The sequence below is a fragment of the Spea bombifrons genome, chromosome 3 (genome assembly GCF_027358695.1).
Source record: "Spea bombifrons isolate aSpeBom1 chromosome 3, aSpeBom1.2.pri, whole genome shotgun sequence".
In the NCBI taxonomy this organism is placed as follows: domain Eukaryota; kingdom Metazoa; phylum Chordata; class Amphibia; order Anura; family Pelobatidae; genus Spea; species Spea bombifrons.
Window position 1 is genome coordinate 62700173 of NC_071089.1, and position 25755 is coordinate 62725927.

The following is a 25755-nucleotide window of genomic DNA, read 5'->3' on the forward strand; positions in this document are numbered from 1 at the left end:
GCTTAATGCTTCAGCATACCAAGACATTTTGGACAATGCTATGCTTCCAACCTTGTGTGATCAGTATGGGGAAGGCCCATTTTCTATTCCAGCATGACTTGCTCCAGTGCACAAAGCAAGGTCCATAAAGACATGGTTGGATGAGTTTGGTGTGGAAAAACTTTACTGTCAGAAACGTCCCTGTTGGTGTAATGGACAGGTGTCCCAATATTTTTGTCCATATAGTGTATATCCATAGAGATCAGGAACACAGGAAACTGCTCAGACTCATGCCTACCTGGCTAAATTACAAATCAGTTTACTTTATTAAAGTAAATAAAATCCTCCTTTCTCTTGTCACAAGATGGTAGCTCACACAATTTATGTACAGAGACAGTTTCATTCATAAATCAAGTATATTGCTGCTTAACAAGTACTAGCTAAATTTACAAACACTGTATCCACTATTGCAATCAAAACAATCAAACCTTTTTATTAGAATATTTAATTTAAAGTACCAGATGTGATGGATAATGAACCTAGTGATATGCAAGATGTCAGCATGACCTTAATATAGAGTTAATTGTTGGAGTAGGCTGAGAAGGTCTAGCTCCTAATCAGTATACCCCAGGGAGAATGCATTCTCTGAAGTAACCTTCCTGTGTATATAAAGAACTCATCTCCATTCATTAGTTAGACCGAGGATTAATCAAGCTTTATTATTTGGGTTGACTCTTATTTTCCTGGAAATTAAACCCACTCGTCAAATGGATTGTCATAAATTATAATAATGTCACGTTGTATATAGGCCTTGATATGATTTGTGAAATGGAGCATACAATATATCTATTAATGAATACTTTTGTTATTTTAGGTTTCTGAATGATGCTAATGAAGAGTATTGTGCAAATGTCTTGTTTTGCTTTTTTTTCTGAAAATTCTGGCATTCGAATATTTCAAGGCAACTATAGCCAAAGAAAATACAGTGATGATCTGGCTTTGGAATTTGAATATAATTAATGAGGTGGTTTTACCATACTATTTTATCCTAATGCTGTAGAACAAACTATGCAATACTATTGGTCATTGTAGCACAATTTTAGGACACTCCAGTGATCATACACACTTTTAATGCATATGATAGTTGATTGTCCCCTTTAAATTAATGTTTTCTTTCCCTTTGTAAATGCACAGCGATCTCAGTCCTGTCCCGAGCTCCTTGGCTTACAGTCAACCTACTGCCAGGCAGCTTTAGTGCTGGCGCTCTAAAGATTTCCAGGAGGATTTATTGCTGTCCATCCAGTCACTGTATGACCAAAAGTATGTGGACACTTGAGATTGTTGGACATCCCATCCCAAAACCATGGGCATTAACATGGAGTTGCCCCTCCCCTTGCAGCTATAATAGCCTTCACTATCATTGTGGAGTGCGTCTGTGGTAATTTTGGCCCATTTAGCCAAAAGAACATTTGTGAGGTCAAGCAATAATTTTGGAAAAGTTGGAAGCATATAATTATCTAAAGTGTCTTTGTATTCTGTAACATTAACACTAACTTCCAATGAAACTAAGGGGCCAAGTCTAAACCCTGAAAAATAGCCCCAGACCATTATTCCCCGTTCACCAAATTTTACAATAGGCACTATGCATTCCGGTAGGTAGCGTTCTCCTGGCATCTGCCAAACCCAATTTCATCCATCTGACTTCCAGATAGTGAAATGTGGTTAATCTCCCCGGAGAACACGTTTACATCGCTTCAGAGTCCAGCGTGGGTGTACTTTACACCACTCGAGCCTGTCAGATCTTGCAGGGCAGACATTTTTCTTAACGTACTTGTGGCAAAGGTGGCATTCTATAATGTTTAAAGTCACTGAGCTGTTCAGTATGACCCATTCTACTGCCAATGTTTGTCTATGGAGATGGTTGCCTATGTGCTTGATTTTATTCCCCTGTTAGCAATGGGTGTGTCTGAAACACCTAAACTCAATAATTAGGATGGATATTTTATTATTTAAAATTAACTGGCAGTGTTCACCATTTTGGAACATTTTCAATATATTTACAAAACATTTTACTCAATTGGTTCCCCAAGACGTTAAATGCATAGATTTATTTATAATGTATTTAATGCTGCCTGGTAATAGTTCTTAATGGAACAGCCCAAAATAACCCAGCAACTTTACTATTTATAATAAAGCTTTTTTCTATTACAAAAAATAACATTTTGGTACACAATTATATTTCCTATCCAGAAACAAAATTGGCACTGGGTAAACTGTAATGAAAAAGAGATATCACCACTACCTTCTCTTTGCATAAGGGAGCTTCATTGTGTTCTTGTGATGCAGGTAGAAGTCGGTGGGTAGTTCCCAAAGATGAGGTTTGCCTTCTACAGGATGGAAGACACCCAGGAACAGATTAATGGCGTCCTGTCTGTCTGCATCTGGGGGAAAGCACAAGCACATTGATTATGTATATGTTTTAAGCCCAAATCACCTGCTTTGCTAACTTTAATACTTCTAATTAACACTTGCATCGTGTAGCAATAAACAACTGCTAAATATAATTTAAAGAAAAAGTTACAAAATGTTAACCCTTAGAAGTATAATAAGGAAACAAACAATATCCATTCCATTCAGGTCATAATAGAGACCATCCAGGGTGTTCATCTATTACAAATTATATTCCATTTAATAAATATATAAAAAAAAAATCAGAAAATTTATTTTAACTTATTTTATAATTATTAAAAACTTTTTGTTACAGAAGCAACTGAATATTATAAAAGTCATAGTTTAATAATACACAACCAACTTATAGAATCATACTTTGGTTACTATTTTAGGAACCTCACATGTTTGTTTAACAAAATGAATAAGACACAGTTTAGAGTTTTCATCACAGTAATGAAAATGGAAGCTGTGGACCTAGCAGGTACAGCAGGCTGCTGGACATTTCATTAAACAAATCAATATAGGATATTTTCACCATGTCATCTTTGAGCCCAATTTACATCCTCAGGATGTTTCCATAGTGAGCATTACAGTGAAATGAGAAAAATTACTTTGTAATCTTTAAAAGAACAAACTACATGATTGTTTTATTGAAACATAAAATGGATATCTTACCACCTACTGATTCCAGGAAAAGTAGTGCTAACATAAAATAGAGTTCTAAAGTTTTGATCTCATGGCTATGGTGTATTAAGGAGGTTTTGCTTTGGACAGTCCTTAATAGGTTCTAAATATCCGTAGAAAGTGATAGATATAATTTCATTTAAAAATCCAATAAACAGTTTAATAGTTAAAATTCACAATTCTGTAATTCTAATTCTTTAAAAAGTCATTAGGAATATGGTACACATCAAAAATGCACTTTGGATTATAGCTTGTTTTGCTCAGCATATGCCTTAAAAATGTTATATGTTATATTTTATATATATATATATATATATTATATATACATACACACATATATTGGTATATTACACTACCTGAAGCGTTTCACCTGTGGCTATGGCTTCCTCACAGGCAAAAATATTTATGTATAGGTGTTTCTCCTAACAATTATAAGCTGTACTTTATTAGGTGTTGTGCGGGTGACACATGCATTCAGCAGCATTTTAATCAGAGCATGTGATCACATGACCACAAAGCTTTTTTCACGTAACTACGACAGGCTGACGTCGCTCCGACATGTAGGTATGAGAAAGCTAACATAAAGAATCTATGCATAGGAACCCCCTAGAGGAGGGTCCTTATGTCTGCCTTGAGCCTGCACAGTCATCCAGCACAGACAAATAAGTTCTAGAAGGATTGAATGGTCAAGCGGAGGACCTTAACCATGGATTAACCAAGGGAAAAATAGGAAAATCAATACACTTGCTGGTAACTCTGCAAGCACAAAGTAGATTATCTTCTATTTTAGATAATACATTTTTTTTCGCAGGGGCTGTTCAAGATTATTAGGGGCCATAAGCCAGTCAATTTAAGGGTAATAAATTTATAAAAAAGAATAAATATTCATAAACTAATGAACACATTATCTCAGATGACATGTTTGCTCTTATATATCATATGCTATGATCAGGCCCTGACTGGCCATCTAATTTCTGCCAGGTGCTCTTTAAGTTCAAACACAGTGCAATAAGTGTGTTAGCATCCATATGTTAATTTAATTTCAGGTGTACAAAACAAACTGCGCACAAAGTGGAGACAAAATATCCATGGAGGAAGTCGGTTATTGTTCTTCAGGTGGATGTAGGGTATGCTTGTAGAATTAATTAACCTAGTTTTTAATCATTGTTGCCTAACGCCACATCTATCTGACACAAGTCCTCCATGCATTTTGTTGATTTATAGTGCTGTTGTTGTGTTCTTACTTTGCTACTCCAGAATATCTCTGTTCTATTGGAGCTTAACAAGGTTTTACATTTATTTCCTATGCAGTATGTTGTATCGGTGAGTCTAGTTAGATATCCACAATTCCTCTTATATTATCAATGTTCACCACTAATATATTGCCTTGTCTATTGCTCAAGAGGGCAGCTCTTTTTGCAGCAGCGGGACTAGTTGTCAGCAATTTTCATTATCGATTAGTTGGTCATTCGACTAGTTGGTCTGGGTACAGCACGCACCACTGTTACTTCAGAGCTGTGTGGAGAAGACGTCTCCAGACTGTAGGCTGATGTAAGGTATTTATTAACTCCCTCCCACCCTTTGGTCTGATCTGGTCACTAGTCTCTCTCTCTCTGGCTAGGTTTCCACAAGTTATTTTCTTGATGAAAAACGGCAGGAAAACTGTCACTGCATTTTCCTGCGTTTTGGCGTTTTTTCTGGAGTTTTTTCTGGAGTTTTTTCTGGCGTTTTAGCCTTTCTGTGAAAATTGCTTTTTTGACCTTAGGCATTTTTTCCAGCCTTTACAACTTAGAAGTTTCACCCAGCTAAAAGGGATTAGGATAAATGGCAAATATATGCCCCCTCCTGATGTCATTTCCTTGGTTTCCACTTGGGTATTTTTTGCAAAAACGCCCATAATAACACCAATTCAGCCACACAGCATTTTATTAGTGGAAAAACGCTGCGGCCAGATGTTAGCTGTTCTTCAATAGGAAATCGCACAATTCCATATCCACTTGGCGTTTTTCTGTTTGGCGTTTTTTCAGTCCTCTTTGGCGTTTTACTGCTTTTTGGGGATCTTCGGCAGTTTTTCAAAATCGCAGCATGTTGACACTCTGGCGTTTTTTTTCCACAGTTACAAAAAAGGGGCAGGACCCAGGAAGAGGAAGAGCTGCCATTTTCCCAGTACTGTGGTACAACTTTTATCTGCTTGTACACTGTGTGCTGTTTCTTTGTAATTTATTAGCAGCATGGCACCCAGAATTGTCTTTGATGTGTCCAAGCTTATTCCACTAGTGAGTATCCCTTGCAATTTGCACCATCATTTGGGGCCAATCTTCCTAGAGGAGCAGATATTCGGAATAAAGCATGCCTTACAAACCACAGAAAAGAGAAAAAAGGGTCCGCCGGGGCGTTTAAGTAGAACTCTACCAAGGAAATGACATCAGGAGGGGGCAGATACTTGCCATTTATCCTAATCCCTTTTAGCTGGGTGAAACTTCTAACTTGTAAAGGCTGGAAAAAATGCAATTTCCACAGAAAGGCTAAAACGCCAGAAAAAAACACCAGAAAAAACGCCAAAACGCAGCCTCACTCTCACCCTTCTGTCTGATCTGGTCCCCAGTTCCCATCATTAACTCCCTATTCCCCTCATTAACCCCCTATCACCCTCCGGTCTGCAAACAAAAGAAACTCCCCGTCACTGCCTCCCAGCCTTCAGTCTGATCCGGTACCAAGTGTCTCTCTTATCCCCTCATTTATCCCCTCCCACCCTTCGGTCTGCAAATTAAATAAACTCCCTCACACCCTACGGTCTGACTGAGTCCCCAGTTCCCATCATCAACTTCACTGATCCCCAGGCATATTTTTTTAATCCAATTAATAAAACAAAATCAAACAAATCAATTATGAAAATAATCATTAGTTTCAGCCCTAAATGGTGAGGTATGCAGATCTATCAAATAAATAACACTGAAGGTCAGTCAAGGTCTTTCTTGTGCACAGACTGCTAGACCCATATAAGTAGATAAGGAATACAACTTAATATACAACTAATTAAGTTCTAATATTATTTAAAGGGGAACTTTCAACAACAATTTTTTTAGAAAAAGTAAGTTGATTTATTACAGTTATCAATAGTGTTTTGTTTTTCAGAGTAATTGATTTAGAGATAAAAGTAAGGGACTTTTATCTTTACCTAATGGATGCTAATATCTGAGATAATAGACATATGCTTACCTGAAAAAGCATTACTATAATATCTAGATAGGGTCTGCATGATGTCTTTAGAGTGTTGCGTCCAGGGAGCAATCTTCCTGTAGGTCTTGACTCTGTGGACAAGCTGAGAGCCTCCATACTGAAGAGACAAAGTATCGCCATGATCCTCATATAATTCTTCAAACAGTCTGGTAAAGAATAGAACATTTTTATTTTCAGCAAATACCTTAAATTAATAAGTACAGTGATTATTTTATTTTTAAAGTGTCAAGAAGCCATATTCATTGTACCCTTGTTTCATTCTTTTTTTCTCATGCGCCAGTCCAATTGATGGTCCTGTCTGAAGTGATCCTTCATGCCTCCTATAAAGAGCAGGTGTGGGGGGGGGGGCTCCAGGAAGCCAGACCTGTAAAGCAGTGCTCCTCAAGCCTGTCCTCAAGGCTTTAGGTATTACTCAGGTGTGTCTAAGGTGTTGCAAAATTAAAAAACAAAAACACCTTAAACACCTAAGTAATACCTAAATCCTGGTCTGTTAGGTGTGTCTTGAGAGGGGTGAGGAGCACTGCTGTAAGGTACTCAGGTATTCTGAGAAGGACCATGTGCACCAAAAAATAAACTGAATTGGTGGCATCATATACAACTTTATTACCTTAGAATTTATTTAAAAATGATTACATTTTTATCCTACTTCACAGCACTGAAAATCGAATTAAACTGTAACCATACAGTTAATGCAATGTACACAAAAAGTCACAATTTGAGACTAAACTAAAGAGCCAATATTACCTTCTATTACGTAGAGACCTACAATTATTTCTATAGGGTGATGTTAAACATTAAGAACAGCATCTAGGGATGCACCTTGAAACAAATTGTTTTGTGTTGAGCCAGTGGTTAGTAAGCTCTTGAGTTACATAAACATATAAACATGTGAACACACTCAAATTAAACTCTGTGCGAGTTGAGAAGGATTCTAATTGAACAATGCCCAAAATTAATTATCCCTGTTAATCATCAGTTAAAAAGGGTTGACTATTTTAAAATTAAACAAGTACTGATGTGCTCAATACCATCCACAAAAGTGGCAAAAGTGGTGCTTGCAGCGCTGATTAAGAGACACTTCTGTTAAAGAATGACTTTTTCTGTAACGGTGAGCAGCATTCACGTGTACTGTTTGACTTCAAACCATGCGCTTCTTATCGGTAAGCAAACCTGCTAATGAGGAAAACTTACACCTTGTTTTCTAGTGCCATACTAAATAGGAGCCGTTATTGGAAAAAAAGGATATCTGCAGGGGGCTGATATAGACATGTGAACAACTGCTCATCTTCGCTAAGTTTTTTTTTGTCTTTTTTCTATTTTCTCTATTAAAATCTGCAATGATTTAATACACCAGTAGGCCTTCCCTAGGACACGTGAATTTTCTAAAATATTTGAATCCTTTCAAAAAGAAAATTGCTGGCTTTTAGTGACAATGGAAATTAAAGACTTTCTATTTTTAAAGCCTAATCAGGCACACACTGTACGAAAAAATAACCCTGGCACATTATTTATAGGTATATATTGATACAGTTGCTTAGTTCGGAGGGAAGGTGAGTTAAGAGTAGATGAAACTCCAACATGTCATTTTAAATTCCTATGTTCTCTATAGGTGTTGTGTGTGGATAGTGGAAAGACTTTTACAAAGTGTTAGGCAGTTCTTTGTTTCTTAGGTGCCTGGATGACGCCACATACCCTTGTATACCCAAGTATACCCCTGAGTATTATTTTTGTGTGTCTCCTCTATGTTATTAATGATTTTCAAGAGAGGAAAAGAAAAATGGATTTTCCATTGCATGTTTTCTTGCAAGGAGAAGCCCACAAGGATGGAACAGTTTTGTTCTGAAATATCCCCTTTAATAATTGCAATGTCACAATAAACACTTACAACACATCAGGGTTTATTTACCATAATACTGGCACCACATTCAATGATAGCCTTTCAAACCTAGACACAGAACCCAGTCTTCTAGTAGTTTTTAGAAAACCTCAAGAAAAGGAATTTCTGTTCACACTAAAGAAAATCTAACATTTTTATATTATAGTCAAAATGTTGGTAGTCATTTATACAGGTGGAGAATTATAAGAAACCTACACACTGACTGATTACATTTTATCTGTATTAATTTATAAATGCTGTCAAAAATGAATACTTACCTAACAGCATCTGTGTCAAACTGTAAATTAGGTTTGTCAATCAGTCCCAGGGAGTAGAGTTGATAAGCCAGAGCACATTTTCCCACCATGAATTGTGCTGTGTTCGTTCGGTCCAAGCAGTCAACGCAGTTTGTTCGAAGGACACCAGTCTACAAAAATGAACATATAATAATTAAGTAACTAAAAAAAACAACTTCTTCACAAATCTTGGAATATAATTTCCACAACACATTAAAAGCTAATAGCTTTTTTTTGCTCCTGAAATCCTCTGATATGTGGGTTTTTTTGGCCAGCTACACATTTATCATAGTAGGTAATTTATGTATTTTGGACTATATCACCTTTCTCTATTCTGTTTGGCCTTCAGAATAAATATCCCTATGTCTAACACAATCATGTCCTTCTTCAGTAGTCTGCATGCATAATAAACATTCAATTTAGGATGTTTTGATATCACAACCAAGTCACCTACAAAACAAAGACCGTCAGCTCACCCTGTTCCTGTGGGATTCCACCAAACTTCTGGTGTTGATGGGACTGTAAAAACAAGTTTCCTGGTAGCACCACTGTCACAGACCACACACTATCACTGCTTCACCTTAACAAGTACTGACCGAGGATCTGTAATTGCTCTACAGGTAGGGAGTCTGAGCATATATATATATATATATGTATATATATATATATATATATATATATATATACATATATATATATATATATATATGTATGTATATATATATATATATATTATTCAGTTACGCAATGAACTATGGGGTGGGGGTTGTAAACTTAACTGAAGAGAACATTTGGGAGTTTGATGAGGAACAATCAGGTTAGATAGATTTCATGTATTTAGAAATAATGGGCATACATAAACCAGGAGGATCTCATATCATTATGTATACAGCCTGTTTGTTATGGACCATCCAATCATATGTGTTCTGACTCTATTGGGAATTATGTTGATGAACAATGGTCAACCCCTTCCATAGTCTAGGGATGTATCTGAATACACAGGAAGCCACTACCCATGGTAAAATATCTTCTTATTTATGAAAATATCTCCTGCAACATGTCCACCCCTATTATTACAACAGAACCTTAGGAAAAGTATGTATCTGTCCCTAAATCACAGGGGAAAAACCTAGTCCAGATTTACAAAATGTATTATTAGACTTTGTAATGATTACCTTTTTCTTTTGCATTTAAGCTACAATGCTAAATACATTTTTATGCAATCCCGATGATAAATAGAATCCTAGCAAACCCATAATCATACCCATAATCATATAATCTGCAGATAATAGTTATGTCAAGGGAATAAGTCTATCCAGGAGTTCAGTGAAGGAGATTACTGATCCAGATCTGCCCTTATATCAATATATTGATCAAAATAATCAAGATCAGTTACCTTTATTACACTGCCAAAAAAATAAACATATTTAGGGAGCATTCTGTCCTTTATGGAATATTCAATATTTTAAGCACATAGGAAATCACAAGCACTTCTCAAAATTGAAAGGGTCTGTATTGTATCACCAACTTAAAAATTAAAGCAGTATTAAAAAAAAAAAAAAAGCTTTTTCCTCCCTTGAAAATCTCGTGAAACACATGAACACTACGTAAACGGGATCTAGATTTACCTGTAAACGTCCACATGGCCCAACAACTCCTCCAAGTTCATTCCACCTAGAACACATAATATTTGTTGTTTTAGGGCTTTAGGTATTTTCATTCCTACATATGTGCAAACAATTTGTCACAGGCACTCCCCATACTATGTGAATGCAGCAGCTATGGCTTGTTTGGGACTGTCATTTAGTATGTCCTGAACAATCATGGGACTTTGCAAGCATGATTTGCTTTTCTATAAATCAAACAGCACACTGATGACATCATTCTGCAGATTCAACCTGTTGTAATGCATCAGACATGTGGTCCAGATTCCGAAAGGACAAACTCCAATATGATCAATTGCCTATAGTAATTTAGGGTTTATTTAAGGTCCTGCTAAACATTAGCACACCCACACTACATATCCCTTGTCTTTAATCTAAAGGCTTTTTGGAGGGTTGCAGTACTTTTGTGTATGATCACTCAAACCTTTGCAAAACTGTATTAGTCCGAGAGTAAATAAACTGTTGAGTCACCTAAGCTTATTAAGACCCCAGAGCACCCTTGTTCAGATCAGCAAGAAATGGCTTTCAAATTATTACCTGCATATTAGTACAAGTGAAATATACATACTTCTCATCAGGCCGTATGACACTGCAATATGAATCCGGTCGATTTACAAAGAAACCAGTTTTCTTCACAACACTTTCGGCAATTACATTCAGTCTATCCAGAACATTACAGAGTTTGCTGAAACACAAACAAAAGGTAATGGATTTTTAAAATTAAATTACATGAGCTTGTGTGATTCACCAAAATTACATCTTCTTTAACATTTGCAGCTCATAGCCCGAAATGGGTATCTATATTGTGATAGCTCTCCGTGGGACCAGATTATTGCTTGTGTTTCTAACATAAATGCAAATAGCAATGAAGTCCCAACTGTCTGCAAAGTAGTCGTAGTATCTTAAAGAGGCTGAACTTTAATTTTGTCATTAAAGAGAAACAAAGAAACAAAGGTTACTGGAAACAGCCAGTTATGGTAGTCACAACTGTCAATTTTTGTAAACTCATACTGGGAAACCTGCTAAAATTTGCCACCAATGGCCCAGAATAAGCAAACTTTTTTTGTTTCAAGAAGCCTAAGGTACCTCATTCTCCCCCTGAAAAATTGCATTCAGCCAACTTTGTTCTAAGGCACATACTCTAAGTGAACATGTACAAAGAGTTTTTCAACTAAATTTTCCCCATTGATAGCCTAATGTCAGTCCTGTGCTGGTCATCAGGCAAGCCGGAAAAATGCCCAGTGTACCGGTGCAAGATGGCAAAAGTCTCTTATCCTACTCATCATCAGTTGCATGATCCACTGACATAAAGGAGGCCCCATGCCCAGTGGGGCTCCTCAACACCGGTGTTGCCAAACCCCTCCCCAGGCCAGGCACACCATTGTATGATGCCATTTTACAGCGTGTTTGTTAGCGTATGTTAGCATGTGTGTTAGTAAGTATGTCAGTGTGTTTGTTAGAATGTCTGTGTGTTAAGGTGTGTTGGTGTGGGAGGAGCTTGTGGTCCCCCAAAATAAGTCTGGAGACCTCAGCATTATGTGATTTATGACACTGGCATGAATCACAACTCTTATCTTGAAAGTCATGATCATGCCACACCCTGTGAGAGACGCTTTTCCTTCTCCAGTCCAGCCCTGTCTACTATCTCCATAAATATACAATGTGGCAAAGTCCCATCTCAAACTACTTTTTGTTTTGATCATGATTTCAAAGATAAAACATGTGACGAGCAAGATAACACAGGGTACAGACATTAATGGATTTCTTATATTTGTAAATGGACTTAGATTGTAAATCAGAACTAAGCCGACACCACAGACTGGTATCATGTTCACACACCTCTATGAGGCTAAATTAAAAATAGTTAAATGATAAAATTAGCAAATTTCAGGGCATGTTACCTTTTTGTGTACTTTGCCATATCCCAGGGAATATAAACAATGGAGTGTTCTGGTGGTATAAATTGATTTAAATAGGTAACAGCTGAGACAAGTTCATCACTCAGAATCCGCTCATGTTTCCGCTTCTCACGCTCCTGTAGAAATAAAACAATAAATGCATAAATTGGGACAAACGTACCAAATTTTAATAAGCACACATGGAGTTATAATTAACAGTGCTTAAATTTAGAACATTTTAGCTCTTTTCATACAACACAAAAGCAGTAACACAGCATAGCAGTGTTTAACACAGTATTAAACTGAATGTATCATTAGAGATTGAATATAAACAATTTGCTTACACACGATCAGTAGTGCTTGGCAGTACTTTCAGTATTTGTGGGAAAGGTCTAACGTTCGGAATGTCTTGCCATAGATGAAATACCAAGGAGTTCTAATTATCTAAACCCGTTTAACAGTAGAATCCAATTAATGCAGCAAATGCACACTTGCTCTTTGGGAGGATGTCTACCTAGCACCAACTGGCAGGTTAGGTGACACCCTCTCAGGGTACTACTTACTTTTAACTTCATAGTCATAAGAGCTAATGATCTGAGAATTAAAATAACAACAAGGGAAAAAATAAAAATGAGAAAACCTCTATGTTCTGTACACGGTCTAATTAAGTGGACAATGATATTTTTGCTAAAATAAGGTGTCACAAAGGTTTTCTAATTTTCAATTTCAGTTACAGTTGTCAGTTTCCATAAAAAAAATTTTCCCCCATTATTGAAACATGACACTCATCTATGATATTTTGTAATATTGCTTTTATTTACGCTTGTCAGTGATTGTTATTTTTTTCTTTTCTTTGAGGATTGCAACAAGGTCAAGAGCCCTGTCTAGTTTTTGGAAAACTATGGAAGAATACGAAAAACTATGGAAAAATATGTTTTTATGTGAGCAGAAATCACTGGCGCCTGGGAGGTATGCCTGCACTGGTGTATCAGGCCCAGCTGTGCCAACATGCTTGACTTATAGGGGGACACTAAGGCAAGTGCAAACAGCTTGTATCCAGTGCAGAGTAGGTAAGAAGGAGAGGAGGTTTACTGTATGTATGTGTTAGAGTGTGTGCTAGTGTTAGAGTGTGTATATGTATAGTGCTGTGTCAGTGTGTGTGTGTAGTGCACTGTAGTGTCAGTGTATGTGTATAACTATAGTGCTAGAGTCACTGTGTGTACTTTACCGTCAGTGTGCAAGTTTGTTTAGAGTCATTGTGTTTCTGAATATATGTCTAGTGTGCGTATAGTTCTAGAGTCAGTGTGTATACGGTACTGTCAGTGTGTATGTGTTTGTATATTTAGAGTCAATTTGTTTCTGAATATATGTATAGTATGTATATAGTGCTAGAGGCAGAGTGTGTGTATTGTACTCTAGTGTTAGTCACTGTGTGTGTGTGTGCGTGCATATAATGCCACAGTTAGTGTGAATGTACATATAGTGCCAGAGTCAGTGTGTGTGTGTGAGTGTATGACTAGTGCCAGAGTCAGTGTGTGTATAGTATTAGAGTAAGTGTGTATATCATATATATATGGTGCTTTTGTGCACAAGATTATAGGCAGAAACATTTAGACACCACATTTTAAGGTAGGTCAAGCGATATAATGTAGCTATCATGATTTGATAGAGTGGACTCACCAAAGTGCAGACTAGGTGTGTGTTGGATTTATCCTCCCCACACACCTTTTTACACTTTCGTTTTTCCACTAAAGTGTTAATGTCGTAGCCATGAATATTGAGTATTCAGATCTAGCAAAGTCCACAGTAGACACTTCACTGTGTGTCAATTAGTATGAACAATCCATAAGGTTTTATAAAATCTAAGTAGCTTGCCATATACTAACTATCTTGTTTTTCCATGTTGTAAACTACTCTTGTACAGCTAGACGCTAGTCCGATATGGTTATGCAAAGTATGGTGAGTATTAACAATTCACAAGGTTTCTTAATGTGCAAACTAAGTTTCTACTTGCTGTTTAAATAACAAGTTGTGTTGATCATTATCCTTGATCGCTAAATGAGACAAACTAAGAGACTGTGAACAACAAGCCTGTATTTTTCAAAAGTGATGATGGTTTTATTCACTAAACCAAGACTTGTTCAATAAGGTGAGATGACATGGAGCTATCACAAGACCATCTCTCGATGTAATACAAATCAGAATAGTCAGAAGAATTAGGTAAACTACTGAATAAGAAAATTATTTAACTATTATTGCAGTCAAATGATAGGATCATTAAACTGAACTGTTTCAACAATGTGTTAAATATGTTTAATGACTAACACACTGATGTCCTTCTCAATTTCCACTCCTCATATGAACTGAACCATTCATTTACATTTCATATCTTGAGTAGCAACTAAACTGTAAATAAAGGTATTTGAGAATAAATCTGTATCAGAAGCAAGCTGGAATTCCAAATTCTACAATACTTATGTAGGACATCTGATTTATGTATCTATGTAAAAAGGAGATTGGACATTCCCAGTGCTGCACTAGAGGAAATAAGCAGTGCCTATAACAACTCTTAATAGACCAACATAATTGGCATAACAGTTTTCGTGACATCTTTTGCCTGCCATACGCCACCACATCAACATTTAACAAGGCTCTGCTTTTGTTATAACACGTGTATATTTCCAAATATTACATATATTGACTTGTATTTTTGTTAAACATATAATTGATAATGTTTTGGAACGTCTATTGCTGGCCAGTTTTCATAAACATATGTTCGTTGCCAGCATTTTATGTTTGCTGGTGTGACAGCCTTTTTGCAGTGGTGGAACTAACTAAAACATAGCAGAAGACATTGATATACTTTGCCTTGTTTTATTGTCAGACAGTTGTATTAGTCATAAGTATGCTCTTTCAAACTGTACTTTTTATAGGAGGTAATGTTAAGAGATTTCACCAACAATTTGATGAGAACTTTTCCAGAACCACCACTGGAATTCCAGGTGGCGTGGCTGTAGTAGCTGGAAATGTTGAAAGTAAAACAATTTGGCGTTTTGAAGACGGTCCCTAGAGACGGTAATGCAGTTTCTATGGCAATGGCAGAAACGGCTATTCAACATATATGCTTAAGACACAGATTTAAAATGCTTTAAAGTGATATCACTCCTACTTTTAAGATATCCTTAAGTAAAAATTGACATGCTCTGTCAATATGCAAATATGAAACTTTTTTGCTAAATTGATTGTAAAGTTAATGAGAACATTACAGGTAAAAAGCTCACTTACACAGGGAAGAATGACAGGAGATGAAAACAAGCATGGAAATGGAAAGAGTGGAGGAAAAAAGAAAAACAACTAAAAGAGAAGGAGATGGACAGGACCAAACTAAACTATTTTAGTTTTTGCCCCCTTTCTTCTCTCACCCTTCTTTTCCATTTCTCTCTGCTTTCCCTTCTCTCCCTATTCTCACTTCTATCTCTCTTTCCCCTCCCTCTCTCTGTTTTTCTCTCTCACCCATCCCTCCCCTCCCTTCTCTTTCTATCTCCCCTGTTTTTCTCTAAATATTCTCTCATCTTCTCTCTCTGACCTTCATATCTTTTTTCCATTTATCCCTCCCTCCCTTGTCTCTCTTCATTCACTCGCACTCCTCTTTCTCATCGCTCTCCATCCCACTCTCTTGCTCTTTTCCTTCCACTCCCTCTCCTCCTTCCACTCACTTTCTCCCTCTGGGGTTTCTTTCTTCCGCCTTTCCTATGGAGAGCAGTGGTATGCATGTACTGTATTTGGGAGGAACATGTGGGGGAAACAGGGGGTCAAGTCAGACTGTGCCTGTCTGTGTCTGCTCTCCAGTCCAATAGAGTGTCTGTGTAGGCAACATGACCCCCTTTAAAAAAAAAAAAAAAACTGAGAGAAACCATGTACAGCATGTGCACTCTGTTTGGACATTACTTTAAGCCCTGCCCAATCTTTTTACCACTGTTCATGTATTGTCTTACAGGGGCATAACTTGAAAAGCACTCAAGCTGTTTGTAAACCCCAAAAACAATGTAGGAAATGTTAGCAGACACCCCATTTGGGATGCAACTGCATTATAATATTCAGAAAGGGATCGATCGAAACATCTCTAAAAACAATTCAGGAGTATGCACCAACTGGATATCACTTCATTTGGATCATAATACTGTAACAGACACACTGTATAAAGAGTATAGTGATTTGTGTGTTGCCATGTAGCTTAATGATCTACTCCTTCAATAACCCATGGTCAGAACTCTGCCTCCTCTGATAACCTACACCCCCTCAGCCCACGTACATCATTCTACTGCAATATGACTCACCCGTTACATTTCAGCTTTTGCTTATTATTTTACAAAATAGTACTCTTGCATGTGCTATGTATGTCTATAAAAAAAAAAATCTATGGCGTTTATCTGAGCCGACGGGACCATAATAATTATTTCAGAAGTGAACTTATTTGATTATTGCTTTTTTAATATGCAATATATTGCTATATGATTGTGCAGTTTCTTTCCATTCATTTTCTACCAATATATCTTATTTTATATGAATTATTTATTTAATTAATGGTTGTTTTTATTTCATTTGTCTGGTAGAATAAGCACTGCAATTTTAGGTAGCCGTCAGCTGTCTTGGCTAGGATCCCAATTATTGGGACTACTGTGAGTTTTGCATGCGTAATGTCCAAAATACAGCATTGTGCAAGGAAAAGGTGCATTCTACGAGTAGATCAAATCATTCTCCAGTGACCAATGAAATATGAGGGGAATTTATTTTGTGATGTCATACTGCTATCCTCATAAAGCATGCACAATGTGTTATGACATCATGCCACTGCACCAGTGTTGTAAGCTGACCAGTGTTTTTTTGTTATGCACTCTTCCGTGGGCCAGCACAAGAAAGTATGTTCTTTCTAAAGTTACTGAACACATCCTTATAGTGTTTCAGGTAAAGTTGCATACTACTTGTTATGTTCTGTCCACCTTTTATACAGCACTACAGAATTTGATGGAGCTATATAAAACAATAAATAATAATAATAATAATATAATTAACCTTCAACACTGAAATGACATACAGAGTGTTCAGACTGATCGGTTGTAACATCAGATGACTACTACTGCATACCTGTTTATAATTCTACGCTGTCGCTATCCAAGCATGGAGAAAAACTTTAATGAATTCACTGATTGTTTACTAAATAAAAAAATAAAAATCTTATTTCATACATTCAGTAATTAAAACAAAACAATTTACCCCTTTTGAAGCGTCCTAAAAAGTGGGGTGTGCATTATATTCAGGTACATAAAAAAAGAAAAAACTTACTGTTAAACCATGATTGCTAGGCTGCAATGTCTCACACGCTGACTGCCTCTAAGCACAAGGAAATAGCGTAATTTTCCGGTGCTCAGACACAGAAAGCGTGTGAGGAATGCAAAAACGCAGAAGAAAAGATCTGTCACCAGCCAAAGAACCGCAAGGGATGAGCCTCCTGCTGAGCCTACAAAGTTAGGTAGGTTGCATGTGGGTACTAAATGTAGATTTGTGTGTAAGAGATTGAGTGAGTTTTCATGTGTGAGTCTTTACAAATGTCAGTATATATGAGTGTATGTAAATGTGTGTGCATTTGACATTGTAGAAATAACCTGTGAAACCCAAGTTACGGGTGCATATTATACACAAGTACATTTTGAATTGTGCATATACCACACAACTTATACAAACCTGTTTTAATCGTGTTATTTGCCATGTCAATAGCTATAAATGATTCTTTTTAACATTATGTTAAATTGTTCCTTAACGATGACAGAATAATGCATTATTTTTTATTATTTATTATTATTATTTAAATCCCAGGAACCAAATATGTTAAAAGTCCCAAATAAGTACCTGGGGAATAGACCCTGCCTCTGATTTCACAACAGCTGCGTGCCACCTTTGTCGCACAAATAATTTTTCTGTGCTACCTTTGCACCCAAACAGCATGTGTGCCATCTTTTTCCCCAAGCAGTTTTCCTGTGCCATCTTACAAATCAGCCTGCCTTTGCCATCTTAGCCCCCAAACAGGCTGCTTGTGCCATCTCTGTCCAAAACAGCCTGCCTTTGCCATTTTTGCCCACACAAACATCCACATCCATGCTAACACACATTTATACATTCATCCATTCATCCACCCATTCATTTGCCTATTCATTCACTCACTCATTTACTACATAAATGGCAGGTTCTTTTTAACCAGGAACGTGATATTGTCAGATAATAACTAGCATTTCAGGTGGCTTGCTAATGCCTGGGACAAGCCACCCAGAGAGGAACCCTCTTCACAAATTTTGCAGGGAGCTCCAACATTTTGTATGAAATCAATGTTGTGTGTCTAAGGAAATAAATCAGATGGGAATACCCCAATCATAGCTTCCACATGTTCACTTGGCTGTATGGCTAGGATGGGTGGATAGTCCTGTCCCAGTCATGACTCCAGTCAAGTTCCCCAACAAAAGTGACCCAATATGGACACCTGAAATGCTGTGGGATATGAGTGCTCTTACTGCTGTAGGCACTACAAGGTGTTCCTGTTGGTCCCACACTGCTCTATTGCAGGCCTATTTAAATTTGCAGCCTTCTTAGACAGACATCTCAGTTACCAGATTGCCTCCAGTTCTTAGTGAGTAACTCCTGGTTCCTGCATTACGGTTTATACTTATTGTTCAGCTGGCTACAGACCTTGGCTTGTATTCTGACTGGGCTATTTCTTTATCTGCAAGTGACCTATGGCTTTAACTGCAAATGGAGTTGAGCTCACAATAACCTTGTTACAATTTTTTATATGTTTCATTATAGGTCTGCATTTTGTGATTTACTTAACCAATTAATAATCAAAAAAGCACTTTCATATAAATGCTTATGCGCAAAGCAGAGCATAAAACCTGATTCACAGACGCAGCAACCAGACATAGAGGCAAAGTAATATGAACTGTACAACAAAATTAGGTTGCAAGCACCATACCTCCCTACATTTGACATGGCCAAATGGTGTGGCTATGTCAGTAGTAAGGGATTTACAAGAAGAACAATACATTATACATGTACAGAATTAAACATAAAATGAAAATAATAAAAATTAATATCAATAAGTAATCTTTAATAGTAAGAAATAGTTTCCCAACTATAAATTACAGTTGAGATTAATGTTCATTATTATTTTCATTTTGATATTAAATAAAAGCTAAGTTTCAATATTAACTATAAGTGAGACGTGGCTTTACCAACACTATCAATTATTCAGTAACTAGAGAGTAACCTCCTTGGGTATTGCCCGGATATTTAATTAATCATATTTCAATTATTTCAGAATTGAATATACAAACCCACTTTCTGCTGTTCCTATGCATGTTGTTGCTGCTTAGAGCTATAGAACAGTGTGACACTCTTATACCCAGTAAACGTTCTGCGCTTTCACAATAAAAGGACAACTGGGAAGGTATTTGGGTCCAAAAGAAGGACTGCCCCCCTTACTCTGGGATACCTGTGAGGTGTGCAGCAGCAGGCAGGTCCTTAAGCTGCCTTCAACCTAATTTACAATGTTCTGTTGACTAATTCTACAGCCACGGCAGACTGACCTAGACTGTGCTAACGCCAGAGGCGTTACTGGGACACAGAGACACAAAATTCCCCTGTTTTGCATGTTTTTTTGATTAAACGTGACTTTAGGTTTCAGGCTCAGCATGGCTGCTAGTTCTGAGCACATGTTTGTAAACACCATTGACCTTTTAGCAGAGCAATAAAAAAGAAATGTGGTTTAAAAAAAATAATTATACATTTTAGAGCATAAACAGTTTTATAATTTGGGCTTGCACTTGGCAGTTGATCATACATTCCCATTACTATAGATGCACATTAATGTTGGAATCATAGTGTGGATATTCTATAAAAGAACACATTTTCATCCACTCAACAATTGCTCAGTTGGAAAAAAAGCACTTAGCAAGTCACATGTCAGAGCCTGGTGAGCTGAGAGATTCATTCTGCGTTGGTGTTTGAAAACTGAATCTATAAATACAAAAAGACAGAATCCTTTATTTCCCAGTTATGCCCAACATACCACTTGTTTATATAAATTTGCCATATTGATCGCTAAATGTTTCTAAGCACAAGGGTGGAAAATTAATGCAATTTAATTATCAGTTATATATAGTATTTGACTGTTTTAATTCCATGTAAAAAATCTAGCATCAAGAGAGCCAAGAGAACTCAAAGAGCATAGTAGGAGTATTTTTTATTTAATAGTGGTAATTCTAAGGTACTCTTATAAATCTCTGGTCACTAAAAAAAACTACATATGACGTTGAATTAAGGACCCCCCTCCCCCCCAAAAAATCGCCAATGGCCAAATAATACTGCATAGAACAAGCAGAATCTTTTAAACTGCCAAGTCTCTTTAAAATTGTCATGTTATGCTTTACTGGAAATGGTAATGAATAAACAACTACAAAGACCAGTAGGTTGTGTGGGGATGTTCTCGATATTATCGATGCAATACCTCAACTAGGCGGTTTCCTTGTAATGGCTTCTATTTAACATTGCAATTTTGGCTTGAAAATGTGTAAGCTCTTAGGACAGGCGCATTTCCATCGATTGCTGACCTTGATAAACAGCAATGACACCTACTTAAAAAGGCCATAATTACAGTATCTCAACAATATCACTACACAGGCCACAAGAACAAATATCAATTTAATGGTGTTGATCCACTTGGATAAAACAAGAATTGCGATATCTTGTATTTTAGCTAATAAATGTTGGCAGATCTATTATTTTACAACACCGAATATCAGAGGTTTTTTCTGTTTCTAGAGTTTGCGTGATTTAATAGTAAATTTGCCTAGATGTATATATTAACATTTAAACAAACACATTATAGTCATTTAACATTATGACCTTCAGTGCCTTCCTAAGCTCAGGGGTGCTTTAAGCCTACATCTGGGAGCGAGGGAGGTGGTTTGCAGAGATCAAGTGGCGCAGGCTCAGGGTGTACAATTGCCTGATTAGCTTCTAATATAGCCAAATATAGACCTCAGAGAGAAGATCATACATGGTTCTTATAGGAGGCAAGAAGGGGGCACGGCTGTGGCCACGCATAGTGACTGGGCTGAACTGCAATTGACTTCAAAGGGAAGTAGATGGGACCTGGGCAAGAAGTTGGCAGGGCCAAATTCCACTTTCCCTACCAAGAGGTTGAACACTGCCCTTGAGACCTAATAATATGATTCCTGGAGCTTCTAGGAAAAAGGTGACACTCAGCTATCATGTGTATACGATAACTGGAAGACGGCTCTAAGCTCACAGTAAAATATACCCACAATATCCCAAATCAAGTATCAACTGAAGAGTGGTTGTATCATACAAATAATATAGTAAAATATCATAGAATAAAATTATTAAATAGATAACCAACCACTGAATAAAATATTTTATCTTTTTATTTTTAAATAATTTAATTTAACCTAATTACTTTCCAAAGATACATTTATATTAGCCAGTCAGCAAATCAATTCCAAAACAATGAGTTTCCTCTTGGGAATTATAAAAAGAAATAAGATCCACCCAAGTGTTGCGCACACAAAAAAAAGGTTACTTCCCCCTTGGAGTAATCTGGTCTTTACGTCATTTAATTGTCACTGTATAAGAAAAAATTTATATCAAGAAACAGCTTATAGCGTAGTAATCCTTCTTAATATTTGAAAAAAATATCCTGGGTAAAAAACTGACTTTTGCCTTCAATGGGAGCAGTCAGTCCATAGCTTCCCTGCAATCTTCTAATATGAAAAGCTCTCAGAGATAAACACAGTCATAAAAAGGATGATGGAAGAGATGGCCGGTTCAAATATTTGTTTAATATAAAACCACTTGATTGAAGGGGTTAATGTTTTGCATCGCTAACAATCACATAAATATGCAGGAACTATGGTTTCAATCCAGTGAATGAAAATACCAAACTAACTTGCAAAATACACCTGACAATTTCCATCATGTGGGTTTTTTGGTTTTCATGGGAGAAAAACACTAAAATGTATTCAAATTGATGTTGGTGCACCATAGCTTATCACCATAGCAACCAATAGATGTTTTTTTAAAACTTTGGACCAGCATTACTTGTTCATTCATAGAACCCATTGAACATTAAAAGCATTACACATTTCAGGACATACTTTTAACATCAAACAACTAGAATGACCAATAATTACACCCAACAACTGGAAATAACCAATAATTACTGCACATAACATTTTTTTAATGGAATCTCATTCTTCTGTATAATTCCATTTTTGCTTTTTTTCAGAACAATTTGGTCCCCATGACTGGGCTCAAAGTAGCCATTTAGGGTTTTTTTGTGAATGTTACATAATGTTTTTCTTAGACTTTATCTTTATATGTCTGTTGTATTGACTGAAACCTCAAAAGCAATTTCTACATTATTAACTTTAGAGAATGAACCTCCCCTATATATTATTGAAATTCTGTAGGTGTTGAAAGGGATTTTGAAAAAAAATAAAACATTTTTTTAGCGAGACTAAATCAATTTCCAGAGCTCTTTGTGAAGAGCCATGACTTTTTGTCAAAAATTGCCTAACACAAGAAACAGCCTATTTTTCAGCTCTGCTTTACACTACATAGAAAAAAACATAATAAAAAGCTTTAAAAAGTTTACAGTGGAAACATTAATAAATATCTGAATGATGCCGCAAAATTACTAAAGGATATAGCAGGTGCTACAGAATCTTGTGGCACTCTATAAATAAAATGTAATAATAATGTTTGACTGCCCAAATATCAAATATAAAAGTCAAATATATATCAAACTGGCTGCAGGTTGATGGCCTTCTTAAAGTTTGGCAAAAGATCAAGGTTTTACAACTGGTTTACCTGTATCATCTATACATATGGCTGTATATCTTTATGTGTTGACAATGTAAACTAGATGTCATTGAGTACTATGGATGTGTATCCCACAAGAGAATTGCATCTTACCTTTACCAGATTCAGAATTATAATGGGAGATCCAAACCTTTGAAGCATTTGGTCGAAGTGATAAGCAGCAGCATGCGCAAATGGATCTGCTTGGTCCACTGGCAAGACAGAAACACAAATGTACAAGCAATTAAAATATAAAGTATCTCCATCCTCTAGAAAATCTTTAATTAAGAGGTACAAATGAATTACTTTTGAGTCTAACTTTTCATACTCAACAAAAACAAATTGGTAGCCTAAACAGAAATGCTCACATAAAACATATAAAAAAATGATATATCAACAGGCACCTCAATTGGCATTTGATTAGTTAGTGTAGGGATGCCATTTTTTTTTATAGATTTATGGTCACTACTATTGAAGTGTTCTGCCTGTTGTTAGTTAGCATATATAAAACCAGGGTACATGTATCTACTTTTCAGTACTGTGTGATTTATCTTTTTCTGGGTTTTTTTCACTTTAGTGAAATTAGTATTAATAGAAACACATAGAAAGTGACAGCAGATAAGAACCATTCGGCCCATCTAATCTGCTCAACCAATACGTGGAAAAGAAAAATTAGATTTCTATACAGGGAGATATTTTATTTTGTTTTGTTACAGTCAATTTTTTCCTCCCTTCCAAACTTCCTTCATATCCTTTCTTACATTTTTAATCATTTAATATACTCAAATTAAAATGTTACCATTTAGAGGTATGTGCATTTTTATTGATTATCAGGTTTTAAATCTCAGTTCATATTAAGCTTGATAAAAACCCTTGCCAGCCCAAAATGTTGTATTCTACCGCCTGCATTGTGAGATTTTTGAAATTCTGAATCCGTGTTGGGCATCTTCCTGACATGTGCCCCTTCTGCTTCCCCTCACCTCTTGAGATTTAAGATATGAAGGGAGTTCCTCAGTATGCACAGGTTTCATCCATACCATAAAACCACCAAAAATAATAAAGAGCTGGGAATACAACCTAGACCTATCCCCTTCACAACAATAGGAACAAACCTAGGGATGTCTTTTCCCCTACCAGAGGTGATTTCGAAACGGGATGTCAAGAGTAACCTGAGCTGGATCCGTTACAAATTGAACTTGGTGAAAGAAAGCATAAAATAGCATGACATCTTACATGTGATTGGTGGTTTTGGCATCATGGTTGAGATATCTTGGGACCAGTAGAGAGGAACAGAACCCCGAACTTGCACATATGAGGAATAACTCCCAGCAGTGAATGACATCACAGAGGCATCATGAACTATTTGCTCAGTTTCTACTTCATTGGCGACATCTCCCTACAAAAGAGAGAGATACATTTATAAAGTAACTACATAATAGGCCCACGTAACAGGAACATAATTCATCAGTACAGGTATAATTAATGTTCATTTCAATTTAATTAGAACTCTGATCGTGCCTTTGTGTTATATTAGTGCTTCAGTATCTGTTTTCTACAACGTGAGATGCTGTCTATATTCTCTACACAAATAATTACTTTTTCTTTCATTTGCTATGGTAGTCGATACCCTGTGGTAGTGGTGATGCTATGTATGAATGGGGGTTACATTTTAGACTTATACATTCGTATTCGTACAAACTTGTTTTTTTTTGTTTTTTTTATCGGAAATTGCCTGTCTGTACGAATCTCCAATAATGAGGACGATCTCCAATGAAACTGCCAAAAACAAACTGCAAAAGTACCGTCAGGATTCATTTATTCGTTGTCACGTGAAGCCACATTGGTGCTTCTTGATGAGGTAAAGTGACTGTGATGCCATTTTAACTTGTCAGTAGCAGAAAGTTACAGACTGACGAGAGTTGGAGAGTAAGACAGTAACAACTTAGCAGAGACTAAGATTGATGCTTATTATTCATATGCAATACTGCAAAACCAGGCATTATAATATATATATAATAATATATATATTAGTGAAATTGAGTCCTGGACCACGGTGCTGCGTGTTCCTATTATCTGCCAGTATCTGCCTGCCCAGTCCCAGTGCCCTACTACTAAAGCTGCTGCTCCTCTCAAGCATTTGATGTGCTTTATGGGCATACCTAAGAACTCTCCAGGTTTGACTCGAATCCTCAAGGTCATCCTCCAGGTCACGGGAGCAGGGTCTTGACATGCCCCACTCCTGCTCATGTCCACCTTAAATGGGGGTGTTTCCCGCAATGTCAGCGGGACCGCCCACCGACATCAGAGGGACCGCCCACCTACATCAGTGGGCAGTCCTGGCCCCATCCTGCAAGGGAAGGCTCCAGGTAGCTGTAACCCAGAAGTTCCCAGGGTACGTTTATGGGACACAGTTGTTTAGTGATTATTTTGATTATTGTTTTACTGATGCTACTGTTTTGTGATCACTAAATTCTTTCTCAATTATATAGATTTAGTGTCTACACCTTGATTTCTGTACTGTTATAATAGGTCACCTGGCAGATAAAGATGACCCGACTGTATGACTGAGGTGCATCATCATATGTATTAAAATAGCACAGTGCACAGTAACTATGTGAATACAAAGGTATGTTCACATAATAAAATAATACAGAGGGTTCAAGAGAACAAAATAATAAAATAGAGAGAAAGGTGATGGAGGCAGGCAAGGACATGTTGATTGATTTTTTTATGTTTGT

At 36.7% G+C, this 25755-nt stretch overlaps 1 protein-coding gene across 1 annotated transcript in view; it reads right to left on the bottom strand.

Annotated features, from left to right (window-relative positions):
- The window catches only part of FIG4 (FIG4 phosphoinositide 5-phosphatase), a 142029-nt gene that overhangs the window by 53182 nt on the left and 63092 nt on the right, over positions 1-25755 (bottom strand). Inside the window, exons 10-17 of the mRNA XM_053460039.1 lie at positions 24251-24413; positions 23132-23229; positions 12092-12225; positions 10759-10875; positions 10155-10200; positions 8509-8657; positions 6334-6500; positions 2282-2420 (exon numbers count right to left, since the gene is read on the bottom strand). Of these exons, the coding sequence (XP_053316014.1) occupies positions 2282-2420; positions 6334-6500; positions 8509-8657; positions 10155-10200; positions 10759-10875; positions 12092-12225; positions 23132-23229; positions 24251-24413 (1013 nt within the window). The remainder of the gene's footprint in view (positions 1-2281; positions 2421-6333; positions 6501-8508; positions 8658-10154; positions 10201-10758; positions 10876-12091; positions 12226-23131; positions 23230-24250; positions 24414-25755) is intronic.